The 14,229-nt window shown below is 38.4% G+C and overlaps 2 protein-coding genes across 3 annotated transcripts; both read left to right on the top strand.

Annotated features, from left to right (window-relative positions):
- The first annotated feature begins 2,200 nt into the window (after nt 1-2,200).
- LOC139656035 (low choriolytic enzyme-like) lies at nt 2,201-8,793 on the top strand. 2 transcript variants are annotated; one of them, XM_071533552.1, is made up of 10 exons: nt 2,205-2,318; nt 3,004-3,034; nt 3,119-3,184; nt 3,370-3,522; nt 3,878-3,995; nt 6,033-6,211; nt 6,892-6,973; nt 7,543-7,667; nt 8,002-8,070; nt 8,513-8,792. In XM_071533552.1, the coding sequence occupies exons 1-9, from the start codon at nt 2,250-2,252 to the stop codon at nt 8,049-8,051; spliced, it is 873 nt and encodes a 290-aa protein (XP_071389653.1). In that variant the 5' UTR covers nt 2,205-2,249; the 3' UTR covers nt 8,052-8,070; nt 8,513-8,792. The 2 variants fall into 2 exon arrangements, with proteins under 2 accessions (XP_071389732.1, XP_071389653.1); XM_071533631.1 differs by lacking the exon at nt 8,002-8,070 and having other exon boundaries at nt 2,201-2,318; nt 8,513-8,793.
- Nucleotides 8,794-10,195: 1,402 nt separating this feature from the next.
- On the top strand, nt 10,196-13,978 carry LOC139654453 (hatching enzyme 1.2-like). Its single transcript, XM_071531558.1, has 9 exons — nt 10,196-10,264; nt 10,579-10,585; nt 10,863-10,943; nt 11,454-11,609; nt 12,448-12,568; nt 12,660-12,838; nt 13,474-13,555; nt 13,665-13,849; nt 13,947-13,978. Exons 1-9 carry the CDS (start codon nt 10,196-10,198, stop codon nt 13,976-13,978), a joined length of 912 nt encoding a protein of 303 aa, XP_071387659.1.
- Nucleotides 13,979-14,229: the final 251 nt, after the last annotated feature.

Consider the following 14,229-nt stretch of genomic DNA (forward strand, 5'->3'; position numbering starts at 1 on the left):
AGGTTGTGTTCTACAACTTAACAGTTTCCTAACCTCCAACAATACTCTTGATATTTTCCAATCGAGATTTCGGTCCCACCACAGCACTGAGACTGCTCTAGTAAAGGTTTTAAATGACATTCGTTTTAATACGGACTGCGGAAAAATCTTAGTTCTAGTTTTATTGGACCTTAGTGCTGCGTTTGATACAGTAGACCATGACATACTGGTAGGCAGACTGGAAAATGGGTAGGGTTGTCTGGCACAGTCCTAAACTGGTTTAAATCTTACTTACAAGACAGAGACTACTTTGTATCTATTGGTAACTGCGTATCTGAACGAACAAAAATGGCATGTGGAGTTCCCCAGGGGTCGATCCTTGGGCCTCTTCTGTTCAATCTCTACATGCTGCCACTAGCTCAAATTATGCAAAACAACAGTATTTCCTATCATAATTACGCAGACGACACTCAGATCTACATAGCTTTATCAACAGATGACTATGGTCCAGTAGGCTCACTAAATAAGTGCATTGAACAAATCAATGACTGGATGTACCACAATTTTCTGGAACTAAATGAAGATACAACTGAAATAACTGTTTTTGGTGCCAAAGAGGAGAGATTTAAAGTCACTGCTCACCTTGAATCCCTCTCAGTGAAGATTAAAAACCAAGTCAGAAATCTTGGTGTAGTTATGGACTCTGACCTAAACTTCAACAGCCACATCAAGACAGTTACAAAATCTGCCTACTATCACCTTAAAGATATCGCAAGAATTCATGTCCAAGCAGGACCTTGAAAAACCTAATGTATGTGTTCATGTATTTATTTTTCGTAGGCTTGACTACTGTAACAGTGTCTTTACAGGTCTCTCTAAAAAAGCTATTAGACAACTGCAGCTCATCCAGAATGCTGCTGCCAGGGTTCTAACCAGGACTAAGAACATGGACCACATCACTCCAGTGCTGAGATCACTGCATTGGCTTCCTGTGTGCCAAAGAATTGGGTTTAAAATTCTGTTGCATGTTTATAAAGCACTTTATGGTTTAGGACCAAAATACATTTCTGATCTCCTTCAATGTTATGATCCCGCCAGACCCCTGAGGTCTTCAGGTACTGGTCTGCTTACTGTTCCCAGGATCAGAACAAAGCATGGAGAAGCAGCTTTTAGTTTTTATGCTCCTCATGCCTGGAACAAACTTCCAGAAAATCTGAGGTCTGCCTCCACTTTAGAATCTTTTAAATCAGGGCTTAAAACTTTTCTGTTCGCCAGGGCTTTTTAAGAAATTTAGGGCAACACTCATCTGCACTGTAGCCTAATATTTATTTATTTTTATCTTATATATTTTCTTTTAAATGTAATTTTAATGCACTTTTCACTTTTCTAATCTTCTTGCACTGTCTTTTTATCTATGTCTTAATTTTTATTTTATTTATGTAAAGCACTTTGAATTGCCGTTGTGTATGAAATGTGCTATATAAATAAACTTGCCTTGCCTTGCCTTGCCTTTTGAAATAACATTACATAACATTACATAACATAACATAAAAGATGGGGAAAACTGGTGCAGGTAGGTTAAAATGGACACTTAATAAAATGGCACAACCTCATAATAAGGCTTGGTCTGTGCTCCAAACTCTAGTACTTGGAGTGATCAGACTGGTACAAAATTTACAAACAAAATCTTGATAAAACTGATAAATCATTGTGAACAATATATCATTTTTGTCAATGTCAAGTACAAGCACTTCCAGTATCTGTGGAGGTGTTAAGTTGGGAGAACTTTCAAGCCGTGTGCCTGTTGAATACTGAACTTAAAGACATGTTTACAGTGGAAACTTATCTTTACTGAGAGACTAATTGGGCTCTTATCTGTTAACTGAAGCTCCCTTACCATGTACTTAGCGACAAGTTAGATAAGCACAGTGAGAACTCATCTGGGATACAAGACTTTTCCTAGGAAAAGATTGTGCTGCAAAATAGAAAATAGCCCAATTTACGTGGAGACTTGGAAGTTATTATTCATCTTCCAAGTCTCATCTTGTCATCTTGTTGGTCCTGACCAATGAATGACTTACTCTTTTTTAACCTTGCACAAACCACAGTCTCATTTGAGCAATAACGGCCACTTGCAGTTGAATTTGTCAACATCTCTCAGTCTTGAACAGTATGCCATATTTGGATGAAAAGCAGTTGGCCTTCCAGTCTATATAACCTTCAGTTCTATCGTTTCCGCAGGTATCTTCTTGGTCTGTTGCTGTCCAGCCATGTGCTCGTTCCTGCAGCTTGCTGTGCTCATCGTTGTCTTCTGCTCTGTCCAGAGCTTTATCATCCAGGTGAGCCTCAACACACCAAGTGATAAATATGGGAAGACATTAGTGCCAGCAGAGATTGTATTCGAATCGCATACAATTTGAATTTGTCATGCTCATTCTGAACTGTTAAATTAAAAAATGAATTTGTAGAAATCGGTAAGGCACATTTCAAGTTTTAATGCAATTAAATGCATTATTTAATGCATTATTGAATTGAACTTAAACTGTAATTTCAAATTCAGTTTTCTGAGTTCAGATTGTGCTCTCTGAGAAACACATCTGGGTAAAGCAAATGAGCAAAGATCCAATCCAACAACATTCAAGAGCGTACTACTACTACTACTGCTGTGGCCAAGTCCGGACACACTCTCTGATATGGATTCCGGTCTTTTGGCGCAAATTTTAAGACAAGTTCCTGATAGTAGTTTTTAAACGGAGCATCACTAACACTGATCATCTGAGGAGTTATAAGCTAAAAGGGGCATATGCAGTCTGGCCATTTATATGCAGTATTTCCACTACATCCAACAGTGACCATGACAAACTCAAATGTATGCAATTCAAATGTAATCTCTGCTGGCACTAATCTCCTAGGGTCCTATTTTAACTCATACAGAAGTTGTTTTTCCCCTTATTTAACTTAACTGTATGTCAATATCATTCAATTATATGTAATCTGATTTCCTGGTTCCATATCTTATTGCAGGCTTCATTTGAGAAGAGTGATGAAGACTATGGTAAGCTGTGCCTATTTTTCATGTATTACAGTCAGCATATGATTTTATACCAGATAACATGGACAAATTATTTCTATTTCACAGGCAACACCGTTGATGATGATGATTTCAGCGTCTCAACGCTGATTGAGAGGGCCAACGCTAATGTTGGTATGTTGGCCTCCAGCCATTATAGATCCCATAAGATAAGACACATGTAAGACATGTAATGTATAATATTATGTAAAATGGGAAAGCTGGTACTATGCCCAGATTCTAAACTGCCATTAACTAAAATGAAATGTAATACAACAAAACAATGTGATTTTCTCAAACATCCTCTTGTCATGTTGCAGGACAGGACTTAGGTGATCCAGTGGTGATGTATGGAGACATAGCGGTGAAAACAGGCCTGCAGAATGCTGATCCCTGCACAGCTAGAGGCTGCCTGTGGCCCAGAGCCTCTGATGGCAACGTCTACGTCCCCTACCGCATCTCTAACCAGTACTGTAAGTCTCACCAGTCATCTTGTCGTCAATGGCCGGAATTTGATTATAGGTTTGGTTTGGCCAATGTGTATTGGTGAATATAATTCATCAACTTCCTTGTATATTTTATACTGACCCTAATTATTTTATTTTTATCTATTAATGATTTTTTATTATTATTATTATTTATTTCATATTTCCAAGTTGTTTTTTTAATTCTTATTTAATTTTTTTTTTTTAAGTTTTTTATTGAATTTATTTGATTGTATTTTCCTCACTTTTGCAATGTTTTGCAATGGGATTGTAACTGCTGTCCTCCCAGATTAGGGAGATGTCATCCATTGAATGGGTAATAAATTATGTTTCTGCTGTCAAGCCCAAAGGGAGAGAGCCACCATCATCCGAGGCCTGCAATCTTTTGCTGAGTCGACCTGCATCCGCTTCACCCCCGTGAACAGACAGAGAGACTTTGTGGATATCCTGTCTGACTCAGGGTATGAACCACACAACACACATACACGTGCATGCATGTAGGGGAGAGCAGGGCATGTTGTCACACTTTTTACTCATTAGTCAGTAGTGCCTTACTACTGAGATACAATATATATTTTTCTAGCTAGATTAAGGTCTTCCCTGAAAAATGGCATTTTTACATTTTGAATAATTTACTGGAAGAAAAAGTTATTGCTGATGAAGCACCACTTGACAACTTGTGACAACTTACCCCATGTCAGGGCATGTTGTCACACATGACGGGGCATGTTGTCACATAGACAAGTGTGCTGTGTTTGTGCACACAATTCCTCTTAAGTATATAGTAAGTATATACTATAATAACATGAAAAACATACTCTTGTATTGAAAACAACATACAGTACTTTATCTCAGAAATCATCACCCATCGCACACCAGGTAAAATAACCCCTCCGTATATACACATTTTATTTTATGTTTTATTATGTAAAATGGTTCTCAGTCACTTAAAGAAAACAATTACAGTAATAGTAGTATAGTAATAGTAGTATAGTAATAACAGTAATAATAGTAATCTGCCTATGCAGCCTACCTCTGTGACTGTATGTGAGGCTTGACCAGCAGTGAGATCACTTGCTACACCAGCCAAAAGTTTGTGGCTGTACCAAAATCATATTTATTCAGAAAAGAATGAATGTAAAGATATTTCTAATCATAAAAAGGATTTGGATAGTTATGACAATAGTATGCCCCGAAATCAATGTGACAACATACCCCACCCAGGCATTCCTGACAAAAGCCCCATCCCTGAGGACAGAGCTTCACTAAACCATTCAAGCTGATGATCAGGTTATAGCTGACCCTTGCTTTTATGTGTCACATTGTATCATTATTTTGATTCCTTTATAAGAAAAATATTTTTTTAAGATTATAAGATTTTCATTATTTACTTTCAGGTATACAAATTGCTTGACTGAGTGTTTCAGTTGAGTGTTTTGACTGTTGACTATTGTATTCAACATAGGTAACCTCTTATTAAGAAAGTAAATATTTTTTTTAAATGGACTTTTGGCTCTAAAATATTTAGTTTCAGAAATAAAGCCGCTGAGACAACTTACCCACGTGACAACTTACCCTGCTCTCCCCTACTCACAATGTACATGCATGCTTGCAAATATGCACATACAATGATAATAATAATCATTATTTGTGTAGCACTTTTCAAAACACAGTTACAAAGCACTTTACAAATTATCAAAGCACATAAAATCAACAGCATCAAATCTCCTGGGCCCTAGCTATGTTGCTGACCTTTTACCCAACTATGAAGCTGAGCACAGACTCTGATGCATGGGCAAGGCACTTCTAATGGTTCCTAAGTCTAGACTCAAAACTAAAGGTGATTTTACCATCAGGGCTCCTATTGTGGAACAAACTGCCTGAGGAACACAGGCTAGATAAATCAGTATCATCTTTTAAAATCTCTTCTTAAAGTTGCACCTATCAACTTTGCTCTTTGGCGGCCTCAAGTGACAGCTAGATGTAACTATTTGAATTTTGAGGACTTCACTACCCAGAAATCCTGTAAGGTGGCATCGGCAAACTAAATTTCTTAGTGTGTGGTGGGGTGGAGGTGTTGAAGAGGTCCAGCTTTCACTTGCTGCTGTTTAGGAAGTTTTGCATTTTGCCCTCAAGTTTCAATTCATCACCTTCTGTATGGAGAAGATTTCCAAACAGTGTCCATATCACAGTGGAATTTAAATTAGGCAAATAGGACAAATCTATGATATCTCAATTAGTGGGGATAAGATGGATGGATTTTTACATACAAATGTACTTAGTGCAGCTTTAAGACTCATTTCTATACAGGCTTTTACGTAATAATTTATCTGAATCCATCCCTATCCTTTTTATTTCCTCTCTGCTCTTCTTCTTCTTGGTTCTGCTCGTTTTATTCTTTCATGTTTTTATGTGAAGCAGAAACAAACTCTGCTTTTAGATAAATGCTATACATATAAAGTAAATTATTATTATTTTTACCGCTCCATCTACCTCAGGTGTTACTCGTATGTTGGGCGTGTTGGCCGCGGACAGACACTGTCTCTGAATCGTGAGGGGTGTGTTTACCACAACGTCATCCAGCATGAGCTTCTCCACGCCCTGGGCTTCAACCATGAACAGACCCGGTCCGACAGAGACGAGCATGTTCGCATCCTGCTGGAGAACGTCACCCCTGGTGGGTCACACTACAAACACAGTCTATAGTGATGCAATGGGGGGTATTAAACATAATGCAGCTGACAATTCCAACATTTTAAGAACATAACTGAAAATGTATAAATGAAAAGTATGAAAAAAAGAACTACAGCATTTTGAGGGTGTGCAACATAACAGCAGTTGAACATAGTGAGATAAAGAGAAAAATGAAAATATGTACGATTTGAAATATACTATGAATGAAATGTATGCAGTATGAAAAAAGGGAAAACTGCAAAAACATTTAGATGTATGCAATATATACAATTGAGAGAGATTATGAGTATATGAAGAAATCAAATATGTGAATCTACAGAAGACACATATGTATAGAGAGTTTTTAGGCATACAAATGGGCATTGTAAAAAAAACTATTCAGCATGTTCAGCATACCTATTCAACAAAATGTACAGCTTTGGATATGTGTATTGCTAGTTACTCACCTTTAAAAAAAAAACCTCAAAAACTCCAGATGGAGGAACCATGTGTACAGAAATAGTGACAATGTGCAAGAAACATGTGCATGTGGCATGTAGCCACTTTACTGTAGATATCACATAACTATGTGACACTTTCACTCACTCATCTCTTCAGCTATTTTGACTCCCAAACTAATTAAACAGCAACAAAATGTGATAGAGCTATGTGATTCTCCTGCAGGCCAAGAGCACAATTTCGATAAGATCGCAACCAGGAACCTTGGCACTCCCTATGACTACGGCTCTGTCATGCACTATGGAAGGTAGCATCTCAATTCATTCATTCAAGTTCCATCTATAATTATCTTAATTATGTATTATGGGATGTAAAAAAAAAAATGCAAAATGCTTGCGACAACAGTAAAAAGAAAAAAGATAACACCATAATGTTACGTTGTTTTGATGAATTAACATAACTTGCTACGTAGCATTAAAAACTCAAAATTACCTCAGACCTTACCATCGACCCCAACAATGGATGCAACTGTTCTCCAGCATCGATTTTGAAATATTTATTCCTATAGTCTTTCAAATAAAAGTTGTAGAGAACTGGGAAACTTTGAATGGCTGGAATCAACTTCTTGTTTAAAACTTTGTTTTTTTTATACTTTTTTGTCCATCAGGCAGAACTATTGTTCATGAAACAAAATCATATTAGTAGGGAACCAAAGAAATGTTGTAATTCTGATTGGCTCAGCTTTATAGGAATTGAATGAACCTGTTCATTCATTGTTGTTCATGTCACTAGTGTGGACGCACAGTAATACTGGTGTCAGCTGCACAGTTTAACCAATAGTATCAGCCCTGTGTATTGACTGTGTTTGTGCTGCAGGTTTGCCTTCTCTAGGAACAGGCAGCCGACCATCGTGCCAATCCCCGACGAGAATGTAGTCATCGGCAGGGCCGAAGAGATGAGTGCTACTGACATCGTCAGGGTTAACCGCCTCTATGGCTGCAGTACGTAGCTATCATTCCTAGCTAGACACCTACTGTATCTACTTACCTTTTCCCGACTTTCCTAATTATCTACCTACCAATTTACTCACCTACAGTCTATCTTCCTACCTACCAACCTACTTTTCTACCTGTCCACCAACCTACCTAGCTAGCTAGCTACCTACCTACCTTCCTAGCTAGCGAGCTTACCTAGGTACAGCACCAACAATAGGCTACCTACAATATAAAGACTAGTACACATAGACCTAGAAGGAAAAAAAAGTTTGCAACAATACTGTAAAGAAAGCAAACAGCATTCATGATTTTGGCTTTCTGGTTTAATTCATCTTGTCAGATACAACTGCCCCTGTGACTGACCTGGACCTAAGTGAAGAAGCCATTTAATGATGATGTGCAAACAAGTGTAAGGGCTGGATTTGTAGTTTTGAGTGTGTTATCTATTTTTCTATGTACACCACAGACACCAACACCTTTTAAAGCTTCCTATTTCTGTTCTGACAGAGTAAATTACACAGAGGTAAAGAATAGCATTAAACTGAACCTAGCTGAACATTTCCTGGACAGAGTGTTGCATTTTTGGTTACTTCTTGAAGCAAATAAACCATCACAAATGGAGAGGAAGCTTCTGCCAAGTTTCCATATCTTAACATTACCAGTAGTTTTTGTTTATTGACACATATTTGATCAGAGATCAAATATTTTCTTATAGTGAAATTGCACTGTAGTTTCTGAAATGAGATAGCTGTAATTCAAAGGCTTACCACTTCTACATGTGTGCATGCCTGTGTGAGTGTTTGCGTGTTTCATACTTATGTATGAATGGCATTTTCCTCTCTTTCCAACAGGACGATCCAACTGAATAATCAAGAAGAAATGAGGCAGTCCACAGATTTGTGCAGCTTTTTACCAACAATCAAAACTCAAGAAATTAGAGCGCATCATATGCTTAAGCTGTAATGCAATTCAAATTTTGCTGTAGGCTAAATTAGGAAAAATATATCAGATTATATAGATTTTTTGCTGCCATAATTAGATACGAAAAGTGTAAGTTGTTGCAGTATTGCAGTTATACGCTTCTGTGAATGATTGCTTTAAGACTTGATGAAATATCTCTATTAAAAAAATTATTTTCACATATCTTAACCCCTGCCTCAAGACCGCCTATTATTCTAACTTCAATTCTGCTTGTCATCATTTCTCTTGATCTTTTCTTGTCAATTTTAGCATTATTTGATTGCTCTGGGTCTCTTAGATATGGGCAACCTTTATACTTAAAGCTCCACCTGGTGGTTTTAGGTTTTAGGCCAGATCAGTGTTTCTGTATTTATGAGTCAGGACCCAGAATGAGTTGAAAACCTGTTTCTTTTGTATCCCCATAAGTGACTTAGATATTTATGAGCCTTGATCCCAGGGCAAGAGAAAACTGATGAAATTTTGTACCAGGTTATCCAAACCTACACAAGAGTCTTAAATGTTCCCTGTTATTCCCACTGACTCAGGTGGCCTTCATGTACACAGTGCAGTTATGGTGCTAGATAAACAGACACAGATTATCAAAAGCTTACACTGTAGCATATAGTTGACAAGCCTATGTTAACTTTGCTCTGAATGCCATACTCAGCACATATGTCCACTCCCACACACATGTAAAAAAAAACAACCTTTTTGGTCACTTTTGAAGCATGTAAAGGTATGTGTCATACTCTAAGATCACCTCTGTTATCACATTGATGAATGATAGAAGCTGAAACAATCACATACATTATATGGTTACATTCATCAAATCTAAATAAAACGAATGGTGTGTGTCAGTAAAAATGAAATTAATTAATATCTTTACTGAAGACTGAATGCACAACAGAATAAACAATGGAAATAATCATACACCATGGAAATAAATGATGGAGGGAAACATGAGCCAGACATAACATTGGAAGTTGCCAAATCTATTTTTTTTATATTAGAAGTATCATCAATATTGTGTGTGTTCTATACAGTATGGCGCCAAATGGCAGAACATATGTTCACTTCCCACCTTCATGGGTATGGAGGACTTTCCAAATGATTCTTTAGTTTCCTGAGCACTCAGATAATCCATATTTGGGCTCACCGACTTGGATCGGCATAGTATAAAACCTCTGAGCTTCAGTCCTGACACCGTCTTCGCAGAGGATCCAGGGTAAGTTCAGCAGCAAATGTATGCAGCTAAAAGCAATGATGAATTTGTGAGAGAGGAGTTAGGAGCTTTATCTCAGTGTGGACAGATTTAGCTGTCTGGCTGTCTTTTCTCATCCTCCCCCAGGCCTAAATTAGTTTTTTTTTTTGGTAAGCACATTAGTTTAATTTTGAGGTTGCGCTTTGAGTTTTCCCTACTCGTGCATTTCTGTGTGGTAAGCCGTCATGTCTGGCCTAGTCTGGTGGTTGTCTATCAGTCTTCATCTCTCTCTGTATGTGTAGGTAGGCTTCATATGATGTGAAGCTGTGGCTGATTCTTGTCTATCTCCTGCAGGTCTACTGGGATGGTCAACATGTCTGTTTTCAGGTTCACCGCTTTGGCTCTGCTGTTGCTGTCTGCCTGCTGCTGGGCAGAGGATGAGGTAGGACTTTTATTGGATCCACTATATCATAATCTAATGGGAACAATAATATGACAGCACAATGTGATGTTTTATCATTTGGCATGTTGCACATAAACAATAAGTCATGAACTGCATGACTTATTGAAGTCGGACTTGCGGCAATGACATTCTGAATGGCCAAACTCTGTGCAAAGTCTTTACACCACCTTTCAAAAGATCTTATAAGTGCTACAATAATTTGGGGGAGTTGGTGTTGTTAGTCCATTGTATGCATGTATGTAAAGTGTAAATGTTACCTGAAAGTGTATTTCCTAACCTCTTCTCTTTTAAAGTCTGAAAGTCTTAATTGGAAAATGTCACTTGAAAACACTTTTGAAAAATGAAAACTGAATTATATGGCTCTTTACCTTTTAACTACTACTTAAGTAGTAGTTAAAAACATTTCTAATATGTGTTTATTTTTTCTTCCCTACTCCCATGTTGAATCTGCAGGCAGGTACATAATCCATTCTATTGATCTGCTCCATTCTCATGATGCACAACATCATTATTGATATACAGTATATACTGTACATAATATGCAAAGTGAAATTGTCTTGTTGTTGATGCTGTTGAGCAGAGAATATGGTGGAGGAGGAGGAGGATTCAGGGGAGCTTTCTGTCTCTGACCTTCTGGAGAGAGCTAACAGTAATCTTGGTGAGATTCATACACACCAGACCTGACACAAATAAATACACACACACAACAACTTCTTATGTCTATACAACCTAGTGAACATCTATATTATTATTATTATCTTTATTATTATTATTATTATTATCATCATTATTATTATTGTTATTGGTAGTTACTAGTAGTAGTAATTTTGTTTTAACAGTAGTAGCAGTAGTTGCAGTAGTAGTAGCAGTACTACTAGTAGTATTAGTAGTCATAGTAGTATTTGTACACCCTGCATACATGCTGTTACTGAGATATTTCATACTTTCATACATGTATTTCTACATAATACTTTCTTGTGTTGTAATTGTCAGCTGCATTATGTTTAATACTCCTCATTTCCCCCATTCTTATGTATTTCTCCTGTTACTATTTTGCTGCAATGACCCAATTCCCCCCTTAACGTTTCATCTTATTATTATTATTATTATTAGCAGTAGTGCAGCACTGTTTGAACTTTGAGGTTAATGTGTGTATGATGTGTTTCAGTCCCGGCCTTTAATGATCCCATCCTGATCGGAGGGGACATTGCTGTCGACAACGAGGCTGAGAAAAATGCTGATCCCTGCACCTCCCGAGGCTGCATGTGGGGGAAGTGGACTGATGGGAAGGTCTACATTCCCTACCACATCGCCAGTCACTTCTGTAAGAGTCAGCTGTAGGCCCACAGTGAGTCAGAGGCTTTCTTTGGGAATGTGGTGCTTTACTAGGCCTAGCCCATTCCAGCTGTTGCTGCTGGCTAAGTTCAACGTCAAGCCAAACAGGCACAAACTTTAACAATGTAATATTATAGCATGTTAAAAAATCATATACAGCTTTGGAAACTGTTTTGAACTGATGTTAGAAAGACATTTATGTCCTGATCTCACAAAATGATACAAGTAGAATTTTGAAACTGGATTATAAACAGTTCAATATCTGGTTGTGTTATATTAACATGCTGTTTATGTCATCTTTTCAACATAATGAGCAGAACCTGACACTGACTTTTGTGTCTGTCTTGAGAAAAGAGAAAACGTAAAAATAAAAGAAGCAGATACTATACAGTCATGACAAAAGACAACAATACAATCAGTAATTAAAAACACATTGAAACACACCTTAGGTCTACCTGTTTTATTCTTGAAAAACAGGTGTTTCATCCTCTTTTTAAAGGGGCTTTAAGTAAATGACCTTTATCGACCTCTATTGGTGACCAGTAGAAATTGCAATTAGGAGTGTCTTCAAATCTCAGTGGGTGGGTTTTTGTTCCAATACAGAATACTTGCCAGAAAGTGAGTCTTGAAAGCTAGAAATCTCAGCAGTTGGCCAAGTAATCGTTGAATCACTGGTACTGATTGTACTGAACCCTATCAACCCCACAGATATATTATGGTCATTTTGTGTTGTGGGGCAGCAAAGCTCTTAATTATTACCCTTTTAAAAGACAATTTGCTCTTACTACTACTAGTCCTGATAATGTTGTGTGGTGTCGTCCTGCCAGCCTCCCGTGAGAAGGCCATCATCACCCGTGGACTGGAGTCCTTCTCTTCGTTCTCCTGCATCCGGTTCAGACCCAGCCGCAGCAGCGACCGGGACTGGCTGAGCATCGAGTCCAAGAACGGGTAGGAAACTGCCGCTAGCGAACAGAGATCGGATTAAGAGCCTGCAGCTTGCTCCAACTTACCTCTGTGTATAAAATATGATTCTCCCCAGCTGCTACTCCTACATCGGCCGTCGCGGCGGTAAGCAGGTGGTGTCTCTGGCCCGCCGGGGCTGCCTTTACCACGGTACCGTCCAGCATGAGCTGCTCCACGCCCTGGGATTCAACCACGAACAGACCCGCTCCGACAGGGACAACCACATCAAGGTCATGCTGCAGAACGTCCAGTCCGGTAACTGCTGTTTGTACTCTAGGACTCCATCGTAGAGAGGGAAACAAATATGCTGCAGCAGAGTGGACTGTAATTTCTGCCAAATTGTTGCCATTGATCTGGTGCTGTGCCACAATTTGTTTCCCCTAAAAAATTTGTTTTCCCAGGCGGTGTGTCCTCGTTTTGTCATCTGTGTGTGTTGGTGTTTTGGCACTGCACAAAGAAATTATTTTAAGGGAAATTCACTCAATAATGTGGTTTCAGGTAATGAGATCTTGGTTCATTACGACATAACTAGGTAGCTTACTTTCAATAGGTTACTTTCATTCCTTGTAATCCTGTATTTAAAATGTTGTTTTACCATTTGAAAAGGCAGCGATAGGAACAACGAACAAAATCCACAAAACTGAAATTATTTTGTTTTGTTAGGGGGATAGAAATTTTAGCACAACACCGATCCTATGTGGGAAAGGTGATCATTGCTTGACAGCAGTAATTAGAATCTACTGTGAGACATTAACCATCAGTAACAAAAACAAGTCACACACTGCAGCTTATTTGCATCCCTCTCTTGCAGTTGGAGTCCCTTCTGTCCAGAATCACAGTCTTGTATTAAAACCAGACAGAACATTCATGTTCTTCCTCTGTGTTTTTAGGAATGGAGCACAACTTCAGGAAGATTGCCACCCTGAACCAGGGCACTCCCTACGATTACAACTCTGTCATGCAGTACCACAAGTCAGAACAATTCGCTTCGCATTTACACACACATGAATACACTGTAAATGCATGAATATTCAGTTCAGCTCTGCTTTCATCATTGACCTTTCCGTCCTCTTTCTTCCAGGTATGCCTTCTCTAAGAACAACCAGCCCACCATGATCCCCATCCCCAACTCCAATGTGTCCTTTGGCAACACTAAGGAGATGAGCCGCAATGACAAAGCCAGGCTCAACACTCTCTACAAGTGCTACAATTACAATTTCACATTTGGCAGACGCTTTTATCCAAAGCGACTTACACATGAGATTAGTAAGTGCTGTGAGTATACAAATGGGCACCAAGTACACAGACACACACATTTCTAACTTTTTAACCAATGAGTTTCTATTGCTGTTCACTATCACAGAGAAAGCCCATTCAGATGTGCCAGACAGTTGATCAGAGGGAATATTATCTCCTTGTCATCCACCGGACAGCAGCAGCTGTTGGTCTGGACTCGTCAATACAACACTAAATGTGGATCTAATAAAGCTGCTTTGGCTGGAGTGCAACACTTTTAATTCTCGTCTCACATTCTTTTTGTTTGTTTTCTTTTTGCTAGCCTTCTTCATATTTGAACTGGCAAAACATGAGCCACCATCAGAACTTAAGACATGTTTTAGAGCTGCATTATATTATTAACTTATTTT

The sequence above is a fragment of the Centroberyx affinis genome, unplaced genomic scaffold, assembly GCF_046629955.1.
Source record: "Centroberyx affinis isolate AG114_WGS23_722 - 3 ecotype Tasmania unplaced genomic scaffold, CSIRO-AGI_Caff_v1 ptg000010l_1, whole genome shotgun sequence".
Lineage (NCBI taxonomy): Eukaryota > Metazoa > Chordata > Actinopteri > Beryciformes > Berycidae > Centroberyx > Centroberyx affinis.

Coding starts and splice junctions, on each gene's coding strand:
- LOC139656035 (XM_071533552.1), top strand. CDS start 2,250: ATGTGCTCGTTCCTGCAGCTTGCTGTGCTCATCGTTGTCTTCTGCTCT. Junction 3,185..3,369: donor GAGGGCCAACGCTAATGTTG/GTATGTTGGCCT, acceptor GTCATGTTGCAG/GACAGGACTTAGGTGATCCA. Junction 6,974..7,542: donor TCTGTCATGCACTATGGAAG/GTAGCATCTCAA, acceptor TTTGTGCTGCAG/GTTTGCCTTCTCTAGGAACA.
- LOC139654453 (XM_071531558.1), top strand. CDS start 10,196: ATGTCTGTTTTCAGGTTCACCGCTTTGGCTCTGCTGTTGCTGTCTGCC. Junction 10,944..11,453: donor GAGAGCTAACAGTAATCTTG/GTGAGATTCATA, acceptor GATGTGTTTCAG/TCCCGGCCTTTAATGATCCC. Junction 12,569..12,659: donor AGCATCGAGTCCAAGAACGG/GTAGGAAACTGC, acceptor GATTCTCCCCAG/CTGCTACTCCTACATCGGCC.